At 38.5% G+C, this 22,789-nt stretch overlaps 1 protein-coding gene across 1 annotated transcript; it reads left to right on the forward strand.

The window, feature by feature from the left end:
- The first annotated feature begins 260 nt into the window (after positions 1-260).
- fbxl4 (F-box and leucine-rich repeat protein 4) lies at positions 261-15,863 on the forward strand. Its single transcript, XM_058648158.1, has 9 exons — positions 261-388; positions 2,200-2,835; positions 4,379-4,709; positions 6,330-6,574; positions 6,678-6,891; positions 8,274-8,345; positions 10,325-10,449; positions 10,632-10,819; positions 11,709-15,863. Exons 2-9 carry the CDS (start codon positions 2,339-2,341, stop codon positions 11,870-11,872), a joined length of 1,836 nt encoding a protein of 611 aa, XP_058504141.1. The 5' UTR covers positions 261-388; positions 2,200-2,338; the 3' UTR covers positions 11,873-15,863.
- The last annotated feature ends 6,926 nt before the right edge of the window (positions 15,864-22,789 follow it).

The following is a 22,789-nucleotide window of genomic DNA, read 5'->3' on the forward strand; positions in this document are numbered from 1 at the left end:
GTGCACCGCTGACCGGATGTTGATCTTTTGTGTCACGGAAGTAAAGGAGCTTTCAATGTTACTACGTAACTTTCGGATTCCAGATAAACCTATTTCAAATCACATATTTATGTGTCAAAATGTGTGATTCTGATCTTTTATTTTAACGCAAATATGGTTATAAGTGGGTGAAATCAAGGGTATTTTTTGTCGTAGTTGTTAATTTCTTGATTAATCAATATATGCTCAATACGTTTGATATTGTCCGATTGTCCCTGAATGCATCACAGGGTAAACGGCAGGTATGACGTTTTGTTGTTGATAATATCCCGGTAACGGGAAGAACAAGAAGAAGAAGAAATATAGAGAGAATGCACTTCATGGATCGATATACTAATCTGATGATACCGTGAGTTTAATGCATTTTCACAGGTGTAACTTGTGTCTCGTCCTGCAACACTGCAGTGTTTTGTAAAGCTGTGTATAAAGACAGCTTAGCTTGTCATTAGGCTAGCTAGCCAGCTAACACACAGCAGCTACATAAACACCAACAGTACGAACTAGAGAGGATGACAGCAGCTCATGTCAGCATAATGTTCATTAACCAGTAGGTTTTATTAGCATATATATAATGTTTTATTTATAATCAAGCTGTGGTTTTCGAAAAGCAACAACTCGTGACAGATATGTTTACAGCTGGAACTTCATTTGCAGCTAGCTAAGGTTTCAGGAAAATGCTACGTTAACGTTGACAAAGCTTTACAAACGTGTTACCTTAGAACCTTACATTTTACAATAATTGTAATAATTCAAAAGAGTTATTACAATGTCTTCTAATAGTATATCAATAAGTGTCATGACACATTCGATAATTAAAGCTTAGAATTTGCTCCTGGGCGAAAGTTGAAGTAACCACTTAATTGTACAAGAGAGGTACTTGGAGGAAAATAAGAAATACTGTTCCACTGTATATACCAGGGTATGTGATTGGAAACTCTATAAAATTTAAACAAATAACATAAATTAAATAATAATTAGTGTCACTTTATCACTTTATCCCTTACTTTATCCCAATTTTGCTGTACCAGTGTTTAAAGTAAATGTGAGGAAGATGAGTATGATGAGAGAGCAAATGATCTTATTAGTAATAAATCTGCCTCTTTTGAAAAGTCTGTAGTTGACTTTCTCTCGGCCTATTTACACTACTGTATTTTATTTTAACTACTGTATATGGCAATAATGGTGTTACTTCAAGAGCTCAGTATTTTCTCAGGTGGTACTTGGTATAAAAAAGTTTAATAACCACTGTACTAGTGTAAAGGGCTGGGCGATACAACCAAAAACCTTATTATGATAAATTGTTATCAAATTTGACAATGTCGATCATTTTAAAGATTCAATTGAAGTTTGAGATATGCTCAGATATGATCAGAGGCAAACCATTCACTAGGTGTTGTATCTCAAAGGTTGTGCAATGCTTAAACAGTCTGTGTATATGTATTAAACCTTTTTTATATATATGTTGCCATTGAAGAAAATTATATTGCATTACACAGTATTTTGCTGTTGGTTATTGCCCAAACATACCGTCTCAAACATTTTGGTAGGTGTTTAGGTGTTGTTAGCCCATGCAAAGGTTTGACTGGTGTCCTGCAGGTTAGTCCTGTCAATAAAAGCCACTCTGTGTCCACATGACATCAGGTGTGTGTAACTAACTGGGAAGACCAGGCCTACTGGCAACCAGTCACTGAGGCCTGGAAGGAAAGAGTTTGCAAACAGGAGCTGCATGATGATTAAGGTCTTTCTAGTTTGACCTGCTAATCATGTGTTGATGTCATCTTGCTATATATACCACACTATAGTGGTGTCAAAATGTGTTATATTCTCAGTTATACTATACGATACTATACGATACTATAGGAACATATATTTTATTTATATGCTTTACTAACTCACTCAATGAGCTTTTGTCTTCCATCTTAAAACTAAAAGATTACCTTTTGAGTGTAGCCTGAAAGCTGTTCTGTACTGTAAGTGCTCAAAGTACCTTTTGTTATCCATGTGGATGTATTGTTTTATTATGGAAAAATATCATTTAGATTTGGCATACAGTTTATTTAACATGCATCAACTTTTTTGATCAGGAGTTGTACACTGCAATGTTTCATATGTGTTGTCTTGCTGCTCTAATGCTTGTCCATGTCTGTCTCTACCATTCAGGTTATGCATTCAGCCATGCCTCTAGCCTGTGCTTTGCACACCACCAGCCGTTGAACCAGTGTTCCTCCACTTGGTGGATGCTCTTCCTCCTTCAAAGCCTCAGTTTCTCTCATTTCCCCCATCAGGCCCAGAGTTCCCTATGTTAACTATTTTGAGCATGTTTTATTATATTTGTCTGCGCCGACGCTCCAGGAGTGGGACTCGAGGCGAGGCTCTGACTAGTCGCCGTGCCGTGGAGTCTGGCCAACGGGCGGTGGTTCCAGTCAGTGTGGAATTGGAGCAGTATGCAAAAGAGGTTCTGGACTTCAGCTCCCACTATGGTAGTGAGAACAGTATGTCCTACACCATGTGGAACCTGGCTGGAGTACCCAACGTCTACCCCAGCTCAGGTGACTTCACCCAGGCAGCTGTATTCAGAACTTATGGGAAATGGTGGCAACAATGTGCCAGTACTCCACCACCTTTCCGGCGCACCCCTAAAGACTTCCACAGCCGGGATTATATTGAGCTGGGCTTCGAGGAGCCAGTCTATCCAACAGCAGTGGAGGTGCTTGAGACTTATTACCCAGGAGCCATTGTCCAGATATTGGCCTGCTCTCACAACCCCTTCTCCCAGAACCCACCCACTGATGTCAGGTAACAACAGCTATCTGTTGTGGAAAACCATCATAAATTAAAAATGTTTTGTTAATTAGTATTAACTTTTGGGTTTTCTTAATGACTTAGCTGGTTTTATAAACACTGTTACTTTGTTATGAACGTTTTCTACAAATAATAATAATAATGTTGAGAAGAAATTTCATCTTGAAAGAAAATAGTGCAGTTTTTACATTCATTAACATCTACTGAAATTGTGCTTTGCACTCACACATACTTGATTACACAAAAATTACAAGTTATTGCATTGTCTTTAGCAAAGCAAAAATGTAAATTAGCGTTAGCTTGTGACCTTGTGCTGTGTTATGGGTGAAATACTAGGAAGATGTTTCCAGTGTGATCGTGTCACTACCAAATTAAACTTGGTCTCAGTCTTAAATGTTTTTCTCCTACATGACATAGTGATAGTCATAAATGCTGGTTGTTATGGTGGTTACTTATAAATACATTTTAGGCATATACTAACAAACACCACTTCCCGTGGTGATTCTAACATCTTCAGATACAAGTCTGCTATCAGTGGCGACGCACTTCAATCTTCAGACCGACACATGCAAGAAGAATCTTACAGTGTAGCTTATGAGCCCTTCAAACGTACTAAAACAATCAATAAATGAATTTGTATCATCACTGTAAATAAAAACATTGGATATAAATATCTGTATATCTGTTCTCATGTAAATAACATTCTGTATGTTTCCTCTAAGGAGTAGAATGGAACTAATCCACCTCTGCCTAGCAGTTGTTGTAAATGAGCTATAGTGTAATTAAACATTACTTTTTATTTTTATAATGGTCACGAGTGGTGACCCTTGGTATATAAAGCATACAAAATTCTGAAACCCAGAAGCTAAAGATGGACAAAATTAAAGCAGTCCATGGAAGAATCTTACAGTGTAGCTTATGAGCCCTTCAAACGTACTAAAACAATCAATAAATTAATTTGTATCATCACTGTTAATAAAAACATTGAATATACAAATCTTTATATCTGTTCTCATGTAAATAACATTCTGTATGTTTCCTCTAGGATGGAGCTAATCCACCTCTGCCTAGCAGTTGTTGTAAATGAGTTATAGTGTAATTCAACATTACTTTTTATTTTTATTTACATAATGGTCACCAATGGTGACTCTTGGTATATAGAGCATACAAAAAAGTTTAGAAACTGAAACCCAGCAGCTAAAGTGAACAAAATTAAACACAGTCCATAGAATGTTATCCTGATGGATTAGTAAAGGTGGCAGTTAAGTGTTGGAATGTTACTTTTGAATTATTAAACATTACTCTATATTTTATGAATGCAGTGTGCTGTACTACAAAGAGACCGTTGTCCATAAATAAACAGTGTTATGGGCTAATTTTCGAAGTGGTTGGCACTTGATATCCTCCATGTCAAACTTGCTTTCCCTCTCCCTTCACTCCATCTAAGAATTAGCCAAATTTGACACACCCCAGTTAGCCAGCTCAATTAATTGTTTTGTAGCTTAACGGTACATTTATTAATATTTCTCTTGTCCAGGTGGGAGGTGCTGTGGTCAGGGGAGCCCACAAAGGCGCTGACACCGCAGGCACGCCAGTTTTCCCCCAGCATCAAACTTATCAGCTTCCCCACCAACCTGCTACGTCTGGAGGTCAACAGCTCTTTACTGGACTACTACACTGAGCTGGATGCTGTTATTCTCCACGGGGTGAAATACCGGCCCTTGCCGGCCCTTTATAAGCTGCACGTCATTGACATTAATGATGTCAGTGACGGTGAGGAGGAGCTGTCTGATTTGGCTTTCAGGCAAGGCAGTGACGGCAAGATCCAGAGGACAGAAAATGGCTACTTTGACAAGCTACCATATGAGGTAATAAGAGTCAGCGTTATGTGTGCACTGAATCACTCGGTGCTGGGAGGAAGAATCTATGCTTTTCAAGTTATTGTAAATCCTGACTGGGATATTGATACAGACACAAATACCTGTGAACAAATTCTTATTTACTCAATATATCATTTTATATTAAGGTGTCTCTTTTTGGCAAGTATGATGTCCCATTCGACTACCGAAGTAATGTTTATCTCAAATAACTTCTTTCTGAAAACAGTAACATGGTCCCTGTAGACAAATTGTCATATGTCAGAACAGACCACGTAAGAGATGTTTGTATCTATGCTCAAACTAAGGTTACTTTCATTTTCCACTGATCCAAGATTTCAAGCCTACTGAAATAAAAGAAACAGTTTAAAGGTATATTAAAGACTTTTTTACACATACTAAATGTATTTTGGTCTGTTTGCAACGAATTGAGCCTGGGGCCCCCAGGGGCACATCCTTGATAAATTGCTGTGGGAATATTACACAACTCCTTAAATAGACATTGTGGGGTTATGTGTTTATAGTTCACATCTTCAGGCTTTACAATATATATATTGCATATTTAAAAAACAAAACAAAGTACATTAGTAGTGATACTTGCAGAAGTCACAAAATAGACTGCTTTTCTTTTCTTTTTGTTCATAAAAACTGGCTTTTTATTATTATTTTATTAACTGGCTTTTCCATTATCTAATGGTTAATTTGTCTGAATATGTAGACATGTGAGGTTTTCAGTGAAGACATTAAAACCATCACTGAAACCTCTGCCAGTGGATTGTTGGAAAAATGTTTACTATTGAATGATCAAACATGAGTCAGTGAATCTTAATAAAATTGTGACATACAGATAAGATTTTATGAATCATTAGTGTAAACTGCAAACTGCAGATTAAGATCGTACCTCATAATAACTTCTATAATCAGTTGGAGTGGGCTGCTCAACACAATGTTCGCTGTGTACTCCACTAAACATTATTCCACACAAACACATGATCATCGTGGCCCGGACCTATTGTGACACTTGATCTCATATCCTCTCATGGTCACAGAGTCATTTTCATGCCATACAGACGCACCATGTCGTCTGAGGAGAGCTTCAAAACACCGGCAGTGCTCTTCATAGTCCCTCTCTTATCTTCCCTCCAAACCGCAGCCATTAACAGCGGTCTTCACAACCGTTGTGTGTTTGTGTCAGAAACACAATATAGCCATTATCTGTCAGCTGATATCTCCTGGAACATTGTGTATTGTTAATACACTGCAACACACATGTGTGCATTCTTAGTCTCTCTCTCTGTGAGGTGCACAAATAAAATACAAAACAAACTGGCTCACCTTGCCACTCATTTTATTATCAGTGCTTTGTGTTCCAGATAACTACCATTTATATCTGCCTGCCAGAGGGGGCACAATTAACATTCTCTACTTTACCCCTGTATTGTTCTTTACTCTCCACAAGGTCCTACTACTCTATAATGGTCTATGTTAATGCTTTGCTTTCTGCAGTCCTCTAGTGCCTCTTTCTTTTTGTTGACTTTCTCCCCCTCCCTCCCCAGTCTTACCCTTTCCTCTCGCCTCTCCTCTCTTAACCTCTCCTTCCTCTGTCCTCAGCTCATCCAGCTGATACTGAGCCACCTGACCCTGCCAGACCTCTGCCGTCTGGCCCAGAGCTGTAAGCTGCTGTACCAGCACTGCTGTGACCCACTGCAGTACACCCAGCTGAGTCTGCAGCCTTACTGGGCCCGGCTGAGTGACGCCTCCTTGGGACACCTGCAGAGCCGCTGCACCCTCCTCCAGAGGCTCAACCTGTCCTGGACTGGCAACCGCGGCGCTCTCTCCCTGACCGGCTTCAGCAGGTCAGACTGTCAGCAGTCCACAAGTGCTGAAGAAACTAGAAATGACCTTGTAAAACTACTATCACATTTAAATCCACTAACTTCTCTCCATCTCCATCCCCAGCTTCATGAAGGCCTGTGGTCACAACTTGGTCAGTCTTGAGTTGTCATGCTGCCATTTCCTGAATGAGGCCTGCCTGGACGTCATCTCGCAGACCTGTCCAGAGCTGCAAGAGCTCAACCTGTCGTCCTGCGACCGCCTGCACCCGCCAGCTTTCACTCACATCTCTAAACTAACGAGCCTCCGTCGCCTTGTACTCTACAGGACTAAGATAGAGGTAGGCACCTGTCCTGTTCTATTCTAACAGAGCTATTCAGCTCACATCTCTGTTAAAAGAATGCACAGGCAGATATGGGGATGCACAGTACATTTGCTGAGTGAATTAGTAGTACTCTACAGCCTTGTATTTTACGCAATGTTTTTTATTAAACACTGAACTACACTGCACAGTATTTAAACGTGAATTTGTCTTGTTTTTTAAAGCTGTCGTGTGTAACGTTTAATATACACAAATGTCTGCTGTATTTAAACCATTGTCAACTGAGTTCACACAGTGTTTGTGAGCACATTGTGTGAACTGAACTGAAACAACACAGCGTTAATTAAGCCTATCAAATCCACACAGAGGGAGGTAGCTGAGGTGAATCTCCTTCTCGAGATGCAACTCAGATGTAAACTGGTCAAGAAACCCCAGTCACTCGCTCCTACTCTCTACCAAATACCACGTGCTATGTTCATTTATCTATTTCTGTGCCAAACAATGAAGCACAATTTGTCGCTGGTCTTCTTTATTAATTTATTAAAAAATTGCCTTGTGTGTCCTTTTTCTAGAGAGGCTTGCGTAAGTCGATTGTGTTGCGATGGTGGAATGATAATCACCACATGCTGCTTATATGATGGTACATGTTTTGGGGAGGATCCAGCTAATTCTGTTTTTGTGGTTTAAGTCAACTCTGAGCTCAGGAGGTCTGAAAGACACATACTACATGTATTCAGGTCCAAGCTTGTCGGTCGCGTAAAACCGCTGTCGCGTGTTTTGGTGTTCTACCTCAGCGTTTTTCCAGGGTATGTCATCTTTCAGAGCAGCGTTGTGGGCAAGAGGCAGAGTAGAGTTTCTGCGGTGGAGCCAGGCAACATGTTGCAAGTTGTTTATACCCACACAGACAGACAGAGTGAGCTGTGTGTCTGTTTTAAGCCCTGACATCTCAGTTGTCACTACCCCATGACTGTTCTAATTAAATGGCCAGCTCGCTGCAGAGAGGTGTTTCTAAAGATGCCAGCAACAGACACACAAGAGGTTTTTCCTTTCATGTCTGACACTTTCTCCTGCCACTGAGGTTCATACGTTGGCAGTTGTAGTGTTGAATTCCCATATCTCCATCTAGCTGCAGAGGGGTCTCTGTCATTGCATACTCAATTCCCTTTTATCCACAACATGTAAGTGTTGGCTGAATGTGCTAGGCAGAAGACAAGAAATCACTTAGGAGGAACATTTAATGATTTTGATCTTCATTGCTTTGTTTTTTTGTGATTACTAAGATAAGACAATCCTTTATTATTCCCACAGTGGGACATTTTAACTGTCAACTCTTAACAAAAATGGATGATACTTTTCAAAAGCATAACTCATTTTGACTTCCTTTCTCCTTGTTTCTCCAGCAAACAGCAATTCTGAGTATCCTGACTTTCTGCATACAGCTGAGACACCTCAACTTGGGGAGCTGTTGTAGGGTGAGTCCATTTGGTCCTTTAGTTAAAGGCATAGTTTAACATTTATTAAATATATATACTGTATGTTCTCTGTGATGGAGCGTTAGATAAAAAGATGAATAACACTGATACCTGTCAAGGCCACAGCCAGTGGCCCCTGGAAACAGGGTAAAGAGCTGCTTACATTTGGTTTTTGCACTGTAAAATATGAACATTACATTTTTGTAAAAAACTTTACTTATACAAAATGTGTTTGTTTTTCAGGGGGATATCTGCTCAACCTTTTTTGGCTTTGAGCATGTAGTCCCTGTAATGAGGCATATAATAATATTTAATTATGTTATTAATGTTGTTGTTTTAAAGACATTAAATTAAAATACAGCATTTAATAGATTACTAAATTAATAGATTAGTCCTGTTGCAAATTATTAATGTATCGTGGTGATACAAAAATGATCTACCAATCCCCAAATCATCGTTATTCTTAAAAAGAGAAGAACATTAATCTGAAACATTATTGTTTACTGGCTCACTCATCCACTCTTTCATTGGGAGAATGACTCAGCAACTTAGCCGCACACCATGTAATTAACTGAGTTTCCCTTCAAATGAATGCAGATTAGGATGTAGTAAATGAGAAGGGGTGAGAGGAAGTAACATTTTTTTCCTAAGACACAAAGTCCCATCATCAGTAATTGAAAGTAAATACATAATGACAGAAACTCCTTCAACCATAGTTGGTATAATATCCATCCACTGCCTACTTACACATGTTGTGCATGCTGTTATTTTTGTAGGTGAGCTGCCTGCACTGCCTGTTTGTCTGTAAAATTACATTTGCTTTCATCTTTGGATGAAAGAATGAAATATGGCCAACATTACCTGACACCAAAGAACAATAACAGTCCAGCAAACACAAATCAGTTCTTGAAAGACCATATCATTTTCTTTTTTTTGATGTTGACAATGATGATGATGATGATGAGACATTCTCTGTTCTCTCTTGAGGAAGTGGGGTTATGTTCTTCATGCCATGCAGTGCATATAATCAGCTGTTTGTTATTGCTACATTTCAAAAGTTTGTTCAGAAAACACAAAGACAGAAGGTTAGGAAAACACTGACACACTCATGACTTCATTCCGTCTCACTGCTGTCTTATTCTTAGTCTTCTGTCGCGGTGTCTTCCAGGCACAAACACACTAGAATTCACACGATTAAACACACAGCATTCATAAATCATATCTCCTGACTCCTGATTATGATATAGCCATGACGCCCCGTTTCATATCAGAGCTGCATGTTTAAATCATTGCTCTCTTCTCAAAGGCTTTCATTTCAGTGCAGTCTAGTGTGCGACCTTGATTTCATCAGAAATATTTTAATTGACTATATCTGAGGTCACCTCCTGATTTTCAATAAGCCAACCAGCCTATTTCTGATAAGCTGTCAGCCAAAGATGCAGAGATGTTTTACAGTTAGTGTCTGCAGTTACCAAGAGTATTTATTGACAAATTATAGAATTTAGCAGAGGCTGGGCATAGAAGGATGTGGCAGTAATCTACTGTTTTCCCCTCACAATGCTGAAATTTCATTTTTAATTTTAGGCCATGTAGAATCCCCCAAGACTTACTACTACAGTACTAAGTTATGGGATGTTTTTATCGCTAACATTATGTTTCCCCTCAACGACAAATCACCAGAAGTTAACTGGCTGCCTTATCTTTCCATATATTATATTTGTATAATACAGTCTTGGTTTGCACTTTGGTGATTTCAAACGTGCTATCTACATGAAATGTATTCATTTATTTCTAGCAGTTGAAATGTTGTGATGATAACAAAATTTGTAATAAAATAAAATAATAAAGCAATAAATAAAGTCAAATAAAATTTTTTGTAGGTTTACAAAATGTACATTTCAGTACATACCTTGAGACACACAGTGCTCACAGTGGAGTGGATGCAAATCGATTTTGAAAGCTCACTGTCTCTCCTTCAGATTGACGACTATGATGTCGTGGCTAGTATGCTGGCTGCTCGCTGTCGCTCACTCTGCTCACTGGACTTGTGGCGCTGCAGAAACCTGACAGACCGAGGAATCACTGAGCTCGTCTCCGGCTGCAGGTTGGATGTTTTCTTTGATTTAGTTTACCTCCTTCTTAGCAGTGAGGTGCAGTGTACACTCCTAGTGTAGTGTAGAGATTACTAACAGGAACAACAGTCAAATGTTGCAGACCGTAGAGCCAAAGGAGATCATCTTTGATTCCACTGATTGTTCCACACTTGTTTGTTCTGTGGCTGTTCAGAATGTTGGAGGAGTTGGACCTGGGCTGGTGCCCGACACTCCAGAGCAGCACCGGGTGTTTCCAGCACCTTGCTCGCAGCCTGCCACGCCTGCGCAAACTCTTCCTCACTGCTAACCGCACTGTCTGCGACTCTGACATAGAGGAGTTGGCCGCCAACTGCCCATCACTGCAGCATTTGGACATTCTGGGTGAGTTCTGTCCTCATACAATAGTATGTATGGAAATTTGTCGACTGATGTTTGTTCTTCATTAATTATTTGTTATTTATGCTCTTGGCTGCTTTGTTTAAATATAGCTGTTAGTGTGTTTTTTTTCCCTGTAACTTCACATTTATCATAGCATCTCTTATGTAGGTCAGATTTCATTTTTAACTTTGAACAAGCAGCAATTTCTGAAGTCACAATCAAAGACACACGGATACATAAACATGATCACAAGTATAATGGCATCACCTTGTTGTTTACACCTGGCCACTGTCACATCAATGAATTTGGAACCACATCAAAGAATCATGGACACTTGTTTCTCACAGTTATAGCCCTGTGTGAATAAACAATACAATGTGAGAGGTACATGTTGGTATGAACCAATTTAAACCTATCTCACAGAATATTTAGTGATGAAATATGGAAGCATATGTCCCTGATAAACACACCATTTCTAAGACACTCCTCAGCTAACTGTAAAACTCTTAATATGCATATAAATAAAATATTGCACAGCAAGCGAAGTTGCCACTGCAGTAACTCCTGTGCTGTAACACTATAGTTTTATTTGCATAGGTTGATGAGTGTGACAGCACAGTAGAATCATGATGAAGGGCGGCACAATAACTCAATAATAATAATAATATATCTTGTAATTTTCTTCAATATCAATATAACAAATGAGGGTCAGTATATGTCAGTGTAATGTTATCTCTGTTTAACAAGAGTTCTGACATTTATCATGATAATTATCGAAATCAGCTGATTTGAAATGTTTGTATGTAACACAATATGCTGCAATATGTCACATGTCAATCACATGAGGCACGTGATAAACATGAAACATGCTTTGGTTTGAATTTACCGACAGGCACGCGGTTGGTGAATGCTGTGTCGCTGAAGAAGCTCCTCCAGTCGTGCCCTTCACTTCTCCTCCTGGACGTCTCCTTCTGCTCCCAAATAGACATGCGGGCGGTCCAAGAGCTTGGCAGCCTCTTCCCCAATGTTGCAATCAAGAAGAGTTTCACTCAGTGACCCCGGCGCTGTCCAGAGGAAGTAAGGAGGTGCTCACCAGCAAACACTGCCCCACAGTGAATCAGAGTCAGGTGTGATCCGAGAGGGGTTTGAAAAAACCTACCTGCACAAAGACATTTTGGTGATCAGTAAACAAAGCAATTGGACTAAAAGCTCGGATGAACAGGCTGGATGTAACAAACACAGATCACAGTAGTTAAAAAAATTAAGAGGTTGGCAGATTTTGTTTTGTTTTGGGTGTTTTTCCAACACTTGAAATGAGGGTCACTGCAGTAAAGATGCTGAAACTTCTCAGACAGAATACAAACCATCACTAATACATTGCCAAGAAACACAACTGTAAAAATGGCCTTCTTACTGGATGCAAGAAACACAATTCAACAGTGAACCATACGTGTGTTGTTAAACTAGGAAAAGAGCTGGTAAATCAGGGCCTGTCAGAATGTGCCGCAAACACGAGGGTCATTCCGACGGCATGACACACTTTTGTTATTATTACCAAATTCATACTTTGCTGTTGTGTTGAGAGAATTTAAGGTGAAACCTAAGAATGAACAGAGCCTTATTTCACACACTGTACTGTTTTGGAGTGTGCCAACCCCGAACATTAATGCAAGTATTCACTCATTATATTTGTGACTGCTGACTCACACAAAGAAATGAAAAAAAAACAACAACAACAGCACAGCATCAATTGTCCCTGAACCTGAGATACACTAACAACATGTTTTGTTTTTTTCTAGAAACATGTTAGAACCTGTGAAAAACCAAACAAGAACAACATTTCGGTATATTTAGACATCATTAGTATGTAAAAGCTGAGGTGAAAAGAGAAACACCTCAGGCATCGAATCAACAGCGAATAGACTGAGACGTTTGAAACAGAAGCAGTGAGAAGTAATAGTTGAACAGACTTAAAACCAGAGAAAAGCGGCTAATCCGCTCTTTGAAGAAGCAGCAAGTGTTAAACGCCTTGCTTTGCTTTTGTAAAAATGACTGAAACATTAAGTGAATCATTAAAAGAATCCCCTGTCCAAGTTAGCTAAGTAATCCGTTGTCTCATCTGCCAAAGAGACAGGTCTGATGCCACATATTTAAAATGATGCAATGGTTTTCATACTTTTACATTTTTCGGCAGTCTGTATTAAAGTACGGCCACCAAAGGTGCTCGTCTTTGCCACTGACCGGCTTAGATTGTTATTGTACATAGTGTATGATAACATTATCAACAGATTTCTCCCCACTGTAACCTTTGCGCTTAAGAGTCTGATCATTTTTATTTAGCCAGAAACAAGCATTTATAAACTAGTGGTCCTTTCGAATCCAATAGAGTGTCCTGACGAAAACAGTAGAACACCAATTTACTCTCCTATTTGACTGTTTCTCAGGACACCTGTGACCATTTTACATCATGGGGCAGAGGAGTTGTTAATCCTTTAAGGTGCAGGGGGCAAACATTGGAAGCATCAGTGCCTCATTGAACCTTTTCAACATTTAAAGAAACTGAACTGTCCCTTTTAAGAATGCCCCGAGGGAATCCTTTCAAATTTGGCACACGTGTCCACTCAGACTCAAGTGACTAAGGCGTAGTTAGGATCTGCAAAGCAGGCAGTAATGTAACACTATGGTTGACAACTGCCATAAAACACCAAAGAAGCAGATTAGAGGATAACATTTTTAAATGTGGTGGCCGAAGGTCATTCCATTTAAGTTAACAGGACTGAATCAAAAAATAAAGGATCATACTATGAGCCTGTCAGTTGGAAAAATCAGCACTTTAAATGGTTGTGCTTTGACAGAGACAAATGCAATAAGCACTCGGAGTACATAAAATCCATTTCATGGTTACTGGTTACAAGGTTCTATCTCAATATTTGAAGGATTCCCAACATTTGTAGCCCTATTAATCATTTAGACCCCAACAGACGAGTCAGGTTTAAACATATTATTGTAACTGAACTGGAAACTTTTGTTTGTTTTTTTCACCAGCTGTAATTCACCCCGGGTTTATTTCCGTTCAAGTCGACCCTTGGTTGAAAATGGTGTAATTCATGATTAAGTTCTTGATTGTGTGATACAGATACTTCATCTGAAAAATTCAGGTCAGGTTGTTGCACCAGCCTTTTCAGTAGTATTAGTAATCAGTGTGGTTGATCGTTGTGTATGCTTATTTAATTTTAAGAGGTTTGGGGTTTTAAGGTGTAGAGACAAGGGTTTTGTCCACAAAGCTTAATGATGAATGTTACTGGTTCCAAAAATGCTTTTTCACTTTCTGCAGACTGTAACTGTTGTTTGACGACAGACACTTACTTTTGTGCTGGAGGGAGAGGAGAACTGCGAGTGAAGCTGAGCACAGTATGATAAAATGACACAGTGTAAATATACTCTGTGTTCTCAGTATTTGTCCTGGATCTCAGGGGTTATAATCATCTGGATTACATTTTTTTAAGACATATATTTTATTCCAGGAACCAGCACAGCACAGCTTATCTAAAGACAGTCACACCACACAGTCAGCTTTGAGTTTTCCTGCCATGTTTGTTGCTCTTGACCAACAAACACAAATTATCATTTAGCACTGAAGTGACTGGAGAAATTGAAGCTCAGTAATTTTGTTTCTGAAAATAAATGTATGTTCCGAACTGTTTAATTTCTGTAATGTTATAAAGCCGCAGTTGCAATGTGGCACGAGTGCTTGAACAGCTTTTTTTTTTTTCTTTTGTTTTGTTTTTGAGAAGAAACTTGAAGTTTTCTTTTAAGCACATACTTCTAGTTTATATTTGTGCCTTATACTCCAGTTTGAATGTGGCGTGATGTCCATGTGGTATAGATTGTAGTGAAGTCATCTGCTGTTATTCTCTTCAACCAAAGTAATACACCGAAAACCTGGTCCCACGACTGTGTGTAACCAGTTTATATGCCATAAATGTTGTATATCAGCCATGTTAATTAATATGCAAAATATCATGTATTTATATTGACCGATGTGTTACAAAAAAATGCTATTTAAATTCTTTATTGTTTTACAAACTGTTATTTTGTTTGAATTACCCAGAGTCAAGTGAGAGGAATGGATTTTCATGGAGAAAAATGAATTTCATATATTTGCATTCAGCAGCTCTTGTTTGGTTTGTAGCCTAATTTAGTCCAAATAATGCTACAGATTCAGCCTCAGTTGATTACTCTCCTGGGGCTTGCTCGTGCCACAGTGAAGAAAAAAAGTTGAATTAATGTTAAAGAATTTAGAATTTATCCAAACAAGTTTACTGCAGTGGCAGGCAGGATTGTTAGAGAAATAGTTGATTCTTGAGTTTTATTTCCAGGTTAAGATTTTGTGATTACAGCTCACTGTCTGAAACACTATTTGGAATATTGTTGATGAATATAAGAAAAAAAATGAGAAGAAAATTTTAATTAGTTTAGTTTAGTTAGTTTTGTTGTTGGAGTCTTGAGAGAATGACTTACATGACCCTCTGAAATTGAACAGATATGATTCTTCAAAACCCCCTAAAATGCTCGACTTGTATGCAATGTTGAAATTATTATTTAAATCATTGGTTTTTAACGGAACAGTTGTGCTAAAACTTTAACTTTAGTTTGTGCATCCATGATATTAGGCTACTACTGTGAGTGGAAGGCTAAACATTATTTTTAGTAAAGCTGGACGACTTAAAATGACAACATTATGTTTTCCTGGCCCACACAAGATTAGGCAGTCATTTCCAGTATATTTTAAGATAATTACTTTAGTGTTGTATTTGTTTGCCACCTTGTGTTACTGGGATGACCCTGCTTTTGTCATGAATGTTTGATTTTTTCCCTGTCTGGATGTGCGGTCAGGCCTTTTGTGCCACTGGTTGGACATGCAGTGATGCCTCCCCTTGCTGGACTATGACAGCCACTGTTGTGTGAAAAGGTTGTGCCTCTGTCGCGTTGACACTGGTGCTTCATTCTCACCAGATTTTAAATAAACTGAAGGCTGATGACTGTAGCTTTGTGGCTGCTTTAATTCTCTATCAATTGTTTTGCTAGTTCTGCTACACATTACACATTAAAGTCTAGCATCATATTTGTGTGCCTAATGATTTACACATTGCTATAGCCTTAGGGCCATTAGGTGTTTTACCTGTTCTGGGTTTTTTTTTTTAAAGCTAGTGTCACAGGATGTCTTCAGTCTTCAGTAAACATGTGTTCACTGTGACCGGTGAGGAAAGTAGGCTCATCTACTGAATCCACAACATCAAGTGCAAGCCTTTAGTCAGGATGAGTGACTGAATAAATGTGGTGGAATGATCCTTTATGTCCTTAACCCTGTGCTTTTTTACAGTTTGTTAATACTACCGGGAGAAGTGACATTAGTTTGTCTTCTTAACGGCCTTTTAATGAATTGTTTATGCCTAATTTAATGATGTATATTGTGGCCCTGTAATGTGCCCTAATGACGGAGAACGAGGCAGCCTCAGCTGAAGTATTAATTTGGTCTGCCTCCCCAATGATTATTCCTCAGCCACCAACACCAACACTGCTGCCGAGTGCCTGGGTACGGATGCAACCGTGATTCATGGAGGCTTTCCGCTCTGCGCTGTGACTTGATTTCTTGTTGTCACGCTTCTGTATGAGGCTGATATATTCAGCGGGGATCCACAGCAATTAGTTGTGCTTTTTATTTGTCTTTCAGGAGCTCACGGGCGCATGCTTGTGAATCTGCAGCGGGAATATGGACGGTATTGTTCCTGAATTATAAATCCAACATTAAATCCGTAGTGTGTGCTTTCAAATATAAACAAATGTCCGTTACATTTAAAAACCATTGGCAAATCAGATAATGCAATACTTATTAAGCCTATCAGCTGCACATGACTCTGTTTTCATGTCTGTGGCGACATTCCCACACTGCACACAGTCTGTACGACATGCACAGCTTTAATCAATCAGCCAAATCTTCTGTGACATTTTAATTATTTGTTTATTGCTGCTGATATTTCGGTGGACCTTTTTTAAACACTTCTTGAGGCAGAATTTTGCAATATTATGTGTTCTCTCTTGTGACTTTTTTTAACCACTGCTGCAAACCAAATTTCCCCATTGAGGCTCAATAAAGGTCTGAACTGAACTAAGTCCAACTAAGACAGGCATTTGGACAACTGACTAAGCGAATACATGCTGGAGTAATCAGATGAATCGCATTATCCAGGTATGTTAGTCTGACTAAGACTAGCTCGATTTTAGTCGGACTGACGTGTTTACATGACATAAAAAAAAAAAAAAATGTCTTAGTCCGACTAAAATCAGACTTTTAACATGTAAACAGTGATTGTCACGACTGATGGAGGAAAGGCAGAAGCCCAGACAGCAGCACACTTTAGATTAAGGAGTTAACCCTGGTTCTCTGAAACACGATTGCGGTATTTCACCAGAATTAGATGTACCAAAAAGAAGGACGTAGAGTCATCCTGGTTGTGTCCTGGTGACAGAAATTCTAAACCAGGGAAGGGTGAGGGTTCTGGCACAGAGTCGCCACATGTTTTCTTTCTTTATCTGTCTTATCTTCAGACCACCAGAGTGACTCATGGACATACCTTGACAAATGTGGCAGCACCTCTCCTGTGCAGTAATAGTCTCCTCTGCAGTGAGCGCTGTGGTCTGCGTCTGCCTCCTCCTGTGAGTCGTCCTCTGGCTGGGACTCGACAGGCCTCACACCTGCCTTGGGGAGGCCTCGCTTTGATACCCATCATTATGTGGCTTGGTTTTCCTTCTCTAGTTTCTTCGACTCAAATAATGAAGACGTCCTTGTCAGTGCCCGCGCTGCTGTGTCTACAGCTTGTTATTTTCCCTCTGTTTTCAAGGACATGGAGAATGTCAGCACCGAGTTTGTTAAATCCATCTAAATACTATAATCCATATGTAGCTTTTTTTAGGCGGCAGGGATGGGATGTTTCTTTCGCCATGTCCAAATCCAAGGGGATAACTGTTTTCATTTTGTACACAGTGTTGCTGTGATTACTGTCAACAAGTGACACATTGTGTGAGACAATTTCATGACTTTGATTTGATGCTGGCGGCAGACGAAGCACTTGTGTTTCTCTGAATTAAGACCAGATGTCTTTATAAAACACATTGTTTCTTGTTTTCCTCTTTGACATTTAGACTCCTGATGGCAAGAACATGGTCTACTATCAGACGTGTTCAAAGAAAACATTCAAAAGTCCACAATGCGGTGGTGATTTTGCTCAATTCCATTGATTTGTTTCAGTAGATTTTTGTTTTTATTGATACACGAATAGTGAAATCTCCACTTTATCGGTTTCATTCATAGCCTGAAAAAACATTTTATTCCTAAGAAAGAAAAAATATATATATATTAGATTTTAAAATGGCTGTTTTAATAATTTGTGTCATATGCAGTAATTAAAACAAAAGGAACAAACGCAAATTATTTTGAACCTGGCTTTAACCATTATCTATGTTTCAGTTTTTCAACTTTGCACATATTTATATCTAGTAATGATTATTATGAGTTATTAATAATGATTGCCTATTGAAATTCACTTCTAAAATAGAATTTACTTCTGAAAGGATCACATTTTTGGTGAAAACAGATGAAAATTGGCACATAAATCAGGCGAAACGGAAAACTGGTGCAAAAATGGCTCAGTGGTGCCCCCAAAGGTAAAACCTGGTAAGACAAAGCAGAAACTAAGTTGCACCAAATTTCACGAAACTTGGTGGAAACATGTCACAGCCCAAGTTGAACATTGGGACCATGGTCTCAAGTCAGCCATTTTGAATTTGCCATTCTTAAGTTTCTAATTTTGGTTAGTGAACCAAAAAAAACAAAAAACATTGATGTGCTGTTTGAACCCAAGTCTTAATCAATGTCCAACATAAAGAGCTACTCAACTTGAAGTTCATCTTTTGTTTTGGTATAACTGAAAGTGTGGGTTCAAATCTTGTGTGATGAAGCAACTTTTATGATTCTATTTTCAGTACAAGAGCTGCCACCATGGTCCAAACAACCTTATGGTTGTGAACAAAGCCACCATGCTATACATTCCTTGTACATTTGGGACTTTACGTCTCCTTTCACTTTAAATGTTGAACTTTAAAATGTTTTGGTTTTTTTAAGAATTGAACCTATCAGACATAAGAAAATCACAGCAGTGTTCTTATCCACTGAGCTACCTGCTCATACAATTCTTTGTGTTTTCTTAGAGCTTTTGACTACACTGAATCTTGAACTAGAATATATCACTCACAATTTCAGACATACAAGTATTTTTCTTGCAGCACAAACTTTTTTTTCTTAAGTGCATAACAAAACTTTCCAGGTGCTTTTCAGTTCTGTTTTTTGGGCTGAAGTTTTAAAATTGTGTGAAATTGACGTCATTGTAAGACCATCTTTTGATGGACTGAGGTTTTTGTCTTGATGCTCTTACTCTGAATTTCTTGGTGCACTTAAGTTTCTCATCTTAGTCAGAGTTTCAAAAATGAAACCCACTATCTCAGGAATCACTTTAACCCACTGAGCTACCTGCTGAGACATATTTGCAACGTTTCATAGAGATTTAGACTGGTTGGCCTTAATATTGGACTTCTAAAATAATAATTTATTACACCTACATTTTAAGATCCACAACTCAGTATCTAAAATACAGAGTACATTTCATGCTCAATGCATTTTAAGCTTGATAAAAACCATTCATTTTAAGCTGTGAGGGCCCGCACAATGCTTGCTTGCTTGCAGCTTGAATTATTATAACTTTTTTTTGTCATCTTGCCGTAAAATGAATCAAAATCTTCTCATGGGACTGATGAGGTGGTTTATTTTGACTTAGTTATAGGAGCATGGAGAGGTGAAGGTGGTGTATTTATTTTATATTTTACAATGAAAACATAAGGTTGAGTGATTATTTAAAGGCACTTAAGAGATGAGCGTGTCAATCTGAATGATTGAAAATAGCATCACCTGCAGATAGATAGTGAGTGTCGACAAATTAAAACTTTGTTTTGATCAGAAAAGAGTGAGACTTTGAGCGTCCTGGGATGACAGATATTTTCTATTTTAATCCTTTTTTTCTTATATAAGCTGTGGACCACATGCCACAAATGTCTGTGTTAATAAAGTTTTGAAGATTATGTTGAATTTTATCCACGGTGTTGTACGTGTGACATTACAGACTCAAATTACTGTGTTTATTCCAGAATAATCCACCACCCAAAAAGCAAAGAAAAGGACCTTAATTTTATAAATGAATGTTTCTTGTTCATTGTTCAGCTGAAACAGTTTTCTCTCTCTCAGCAGCCTCTCGGAGTCACTCAGTGGCCCTGGGGCCTTCGCAAAAGAGGAGCCGGCACAGACGCTGTGTACAAGACGGTCCTTGCTGAGAGATGTGAGAGATGTGTTTCACAAACAGGCCGAGCAATTATAGCTTGAATAATTATGCGCTGAAGGGGAGACACGTTTCGCCCCACTGATCTGCAAAGTTCATGTGAAGTTATAATTAAACAATAACTCGTTTACAAATGAACGCACACGCGCCTTTGTGTACTTAAGTGTGCAAAGTGTAATTAGCCGCGATGCATCTGAGTGAGGCTGAAGAACAACAATGTCAAACTGTGGAATTATGTTGAGGCTGTGAGCTTGTATCACTGTTATCTAAACACTTTTGGGGGGGGGGGTGGTGGATAGTGTGAGACAGAGAGACAGACTGATGAAGTGATTGATGCAGAAGGCTGATTCGTGTCCACACAGTTCAGAGATGGACACGAGGCTTGACGTGGAAAGTTTGAAACAAACATGACAGAGGAAGAAACATTCATTTTTTTTGTAGGACGTCCTTCTGAAGCATGTATGTGATGACAATAGGATTACTGGAGATCAGGGATTTTAGTTCAGGGGCCACATACAGTGCAATTTGATCAGTAAAATAATGGCATAATAACCTTTAAACAAGGACCCCTATTTTTTTTGTCTTTTCATTAAAGGAATACTTCACCGATTTTCATTTAGCTTTGTATTACAAGAATAGGGGTTGTATTTTTGAAAAATTGTGCTTCCCAACCTCAGTTTCCCCTGAGTTGAGAAATATCTTCATTCTTTTCTTTGTTACGTGTCCACCAGTGACAGTTGGTCCTGTTAGTGTAACTGTTAGCAAAGATGGCGGACACTGTTTACATTCTGGGAATGAGGTCCCGTCCCCCTACAAGTGCGTCTAAAAAGTGCAGAATTAGCGTTGCAGTTTCAAGCCTAGTGGGCACGTAACAAAAAAAACAATGAAGATATTTCTCGACTCAGGGGAAACTGAGGTTTGGAAGCACAATATTATGAACATTACATGTCATTACATGTCATTTTTACCTGAACAACCTGAAATTTCTTGTGAAAAATATGTGCAATTTCAACAATATTTACCATTTGCACATTGCATTACGACTTACAGATCACAGTGGATCCACAGAGGCACAGAACCTTTAGTCACATGTATCTGGAAGTGAAAATATAGTATTTTCACAAATTCATCCTGTGGGCCAGATTGGACCAAACACAATGAGGGTTGAGTCAGTAATGCTTGTTTAACCGTGTCTTGACACCAGGAAGTACAGCATACGCTCTAGTGCCAGAATTTCATTAAAGTTTACTGCCAGAGACCAAATCTTACACTGGAAAAAAAACTATATACACATATATACATATATATATACACATATATACATATATATATACACATATATATATATATATATATATATATATATATATATATATATATATATATATATATATGCATAATGTCAATCAGTAGCAGGAAAAACAATTAGAATGGGTTTACTTAACAATGAGATCTGGGGTGAAGACAGGGGAAAATGATACTGTGGGTCTCGTCCTGATAACCTGAGAAAAAGACATTTCATGTAGTTGGAGATGACACCGTGTACAAGGCTGCCAACCTGCCCAAACAGGCTTTGGAGGCTCATATGTCCTTTCACATTTAGCATGCGGTGTTTTTATGTGAGCACCCGAAAACAACAAGAACATATCTGTGAGGCTGCTGAGATAAAAGTCTGCGTGCACAGACAACAGTGATCATCTTACCTGCACTCTTGTTCCACATGTGTTTTTATTGATCCCGTGTTGAATATATTGTCAGTATAGATTAAATATGATGCCCATCATGAGTCTGAGGAGCTGCTGTTTTTTCCACAGTGAAAAATTCACTTTCTATGTAGGTCTCAAATTAGACTGTATCATGTCCTTTGAACAGGGGACAAACTGCTCTGTTTTATCTGACCTACACTTGTCAGTCGCACAATAATCACAACCAAAGAAAGCAACATACAGGTTTTTGTTTGTTTGTGCTTCATTTAGAACTTTTGATTCAATTCTCATCATTTACAAAACACATTTTGCACCAACTATCTGTTGTAAAACCTAGTAAATGTGAGTTAGTTCCATAAGAAATGCCCATAAGAAAAATGCTAAATGTGGAAGATTTACACAAGAGGCTCATGTTTATATGTTTTCACCCTTTTGAAAAAATAAATAAAAACTGACAAAATTGACCTAAGCATCTAAAGTATTCAGACCCAACACATTTGCAAAGTGTCTTTAACTTGTAGCTCATTATTCACTGTATTTATTCATTTTATTCCAAAATGTTAAATGTTCAAATCATGTTCAAAATATTATATAATTTTTTTTAAAAAACAATATAAAATATTTTTTCCATATTAAAAGAAAGATATTATTCAGATCGTTGAAAGTGTAGTTTGTACTTCATGCATAGTGGATTATTTGATTATTATTTAGATTGTCTATTATTATTTGAACTGTTTCTGCACTAGTTGTGTCAAGAAAATGGCAAAAATATGAAGTTGTCATTAGTTGCCCTGTGAAATGGCTTTATAATTTCCACAGGT

This window comes from Solea solea, chromosome 13 (assembly GCF_958295425.1).
Source record: "Solea solea chromosome 13, fSolSol10.1, whole genome shotgun sequence".
Lineage (NCBI taxonomy): Eukaryota > Metazoa > Chordata > Actinopteri > Pleuronectiformes > Soleidae > Solea > Solea solea.

Coding starts and splice junctions, on each gene's coding strand:
- fbxl4 (XM_058648158.1), top strand. CDS start 2,339: ATGTTAACTATTTTGAGCATGTTTTATTATATTTGTCTGCGCCGACGC. Junction 2,836..4,378: donor AACCCACCCACTGATGTCAG/GTAACAACAGCT, acceptor TCTCTTGTCCAG/GTGGGAGGTGCTGTGGTCAG. Junction 8,346..10,324: donor ACTTGGGGAGCTGTTGTAGG/GTGAGTCCATTT, acceptor TCTCTCCTTCAG/ATTGACGACTATGATGTCGT.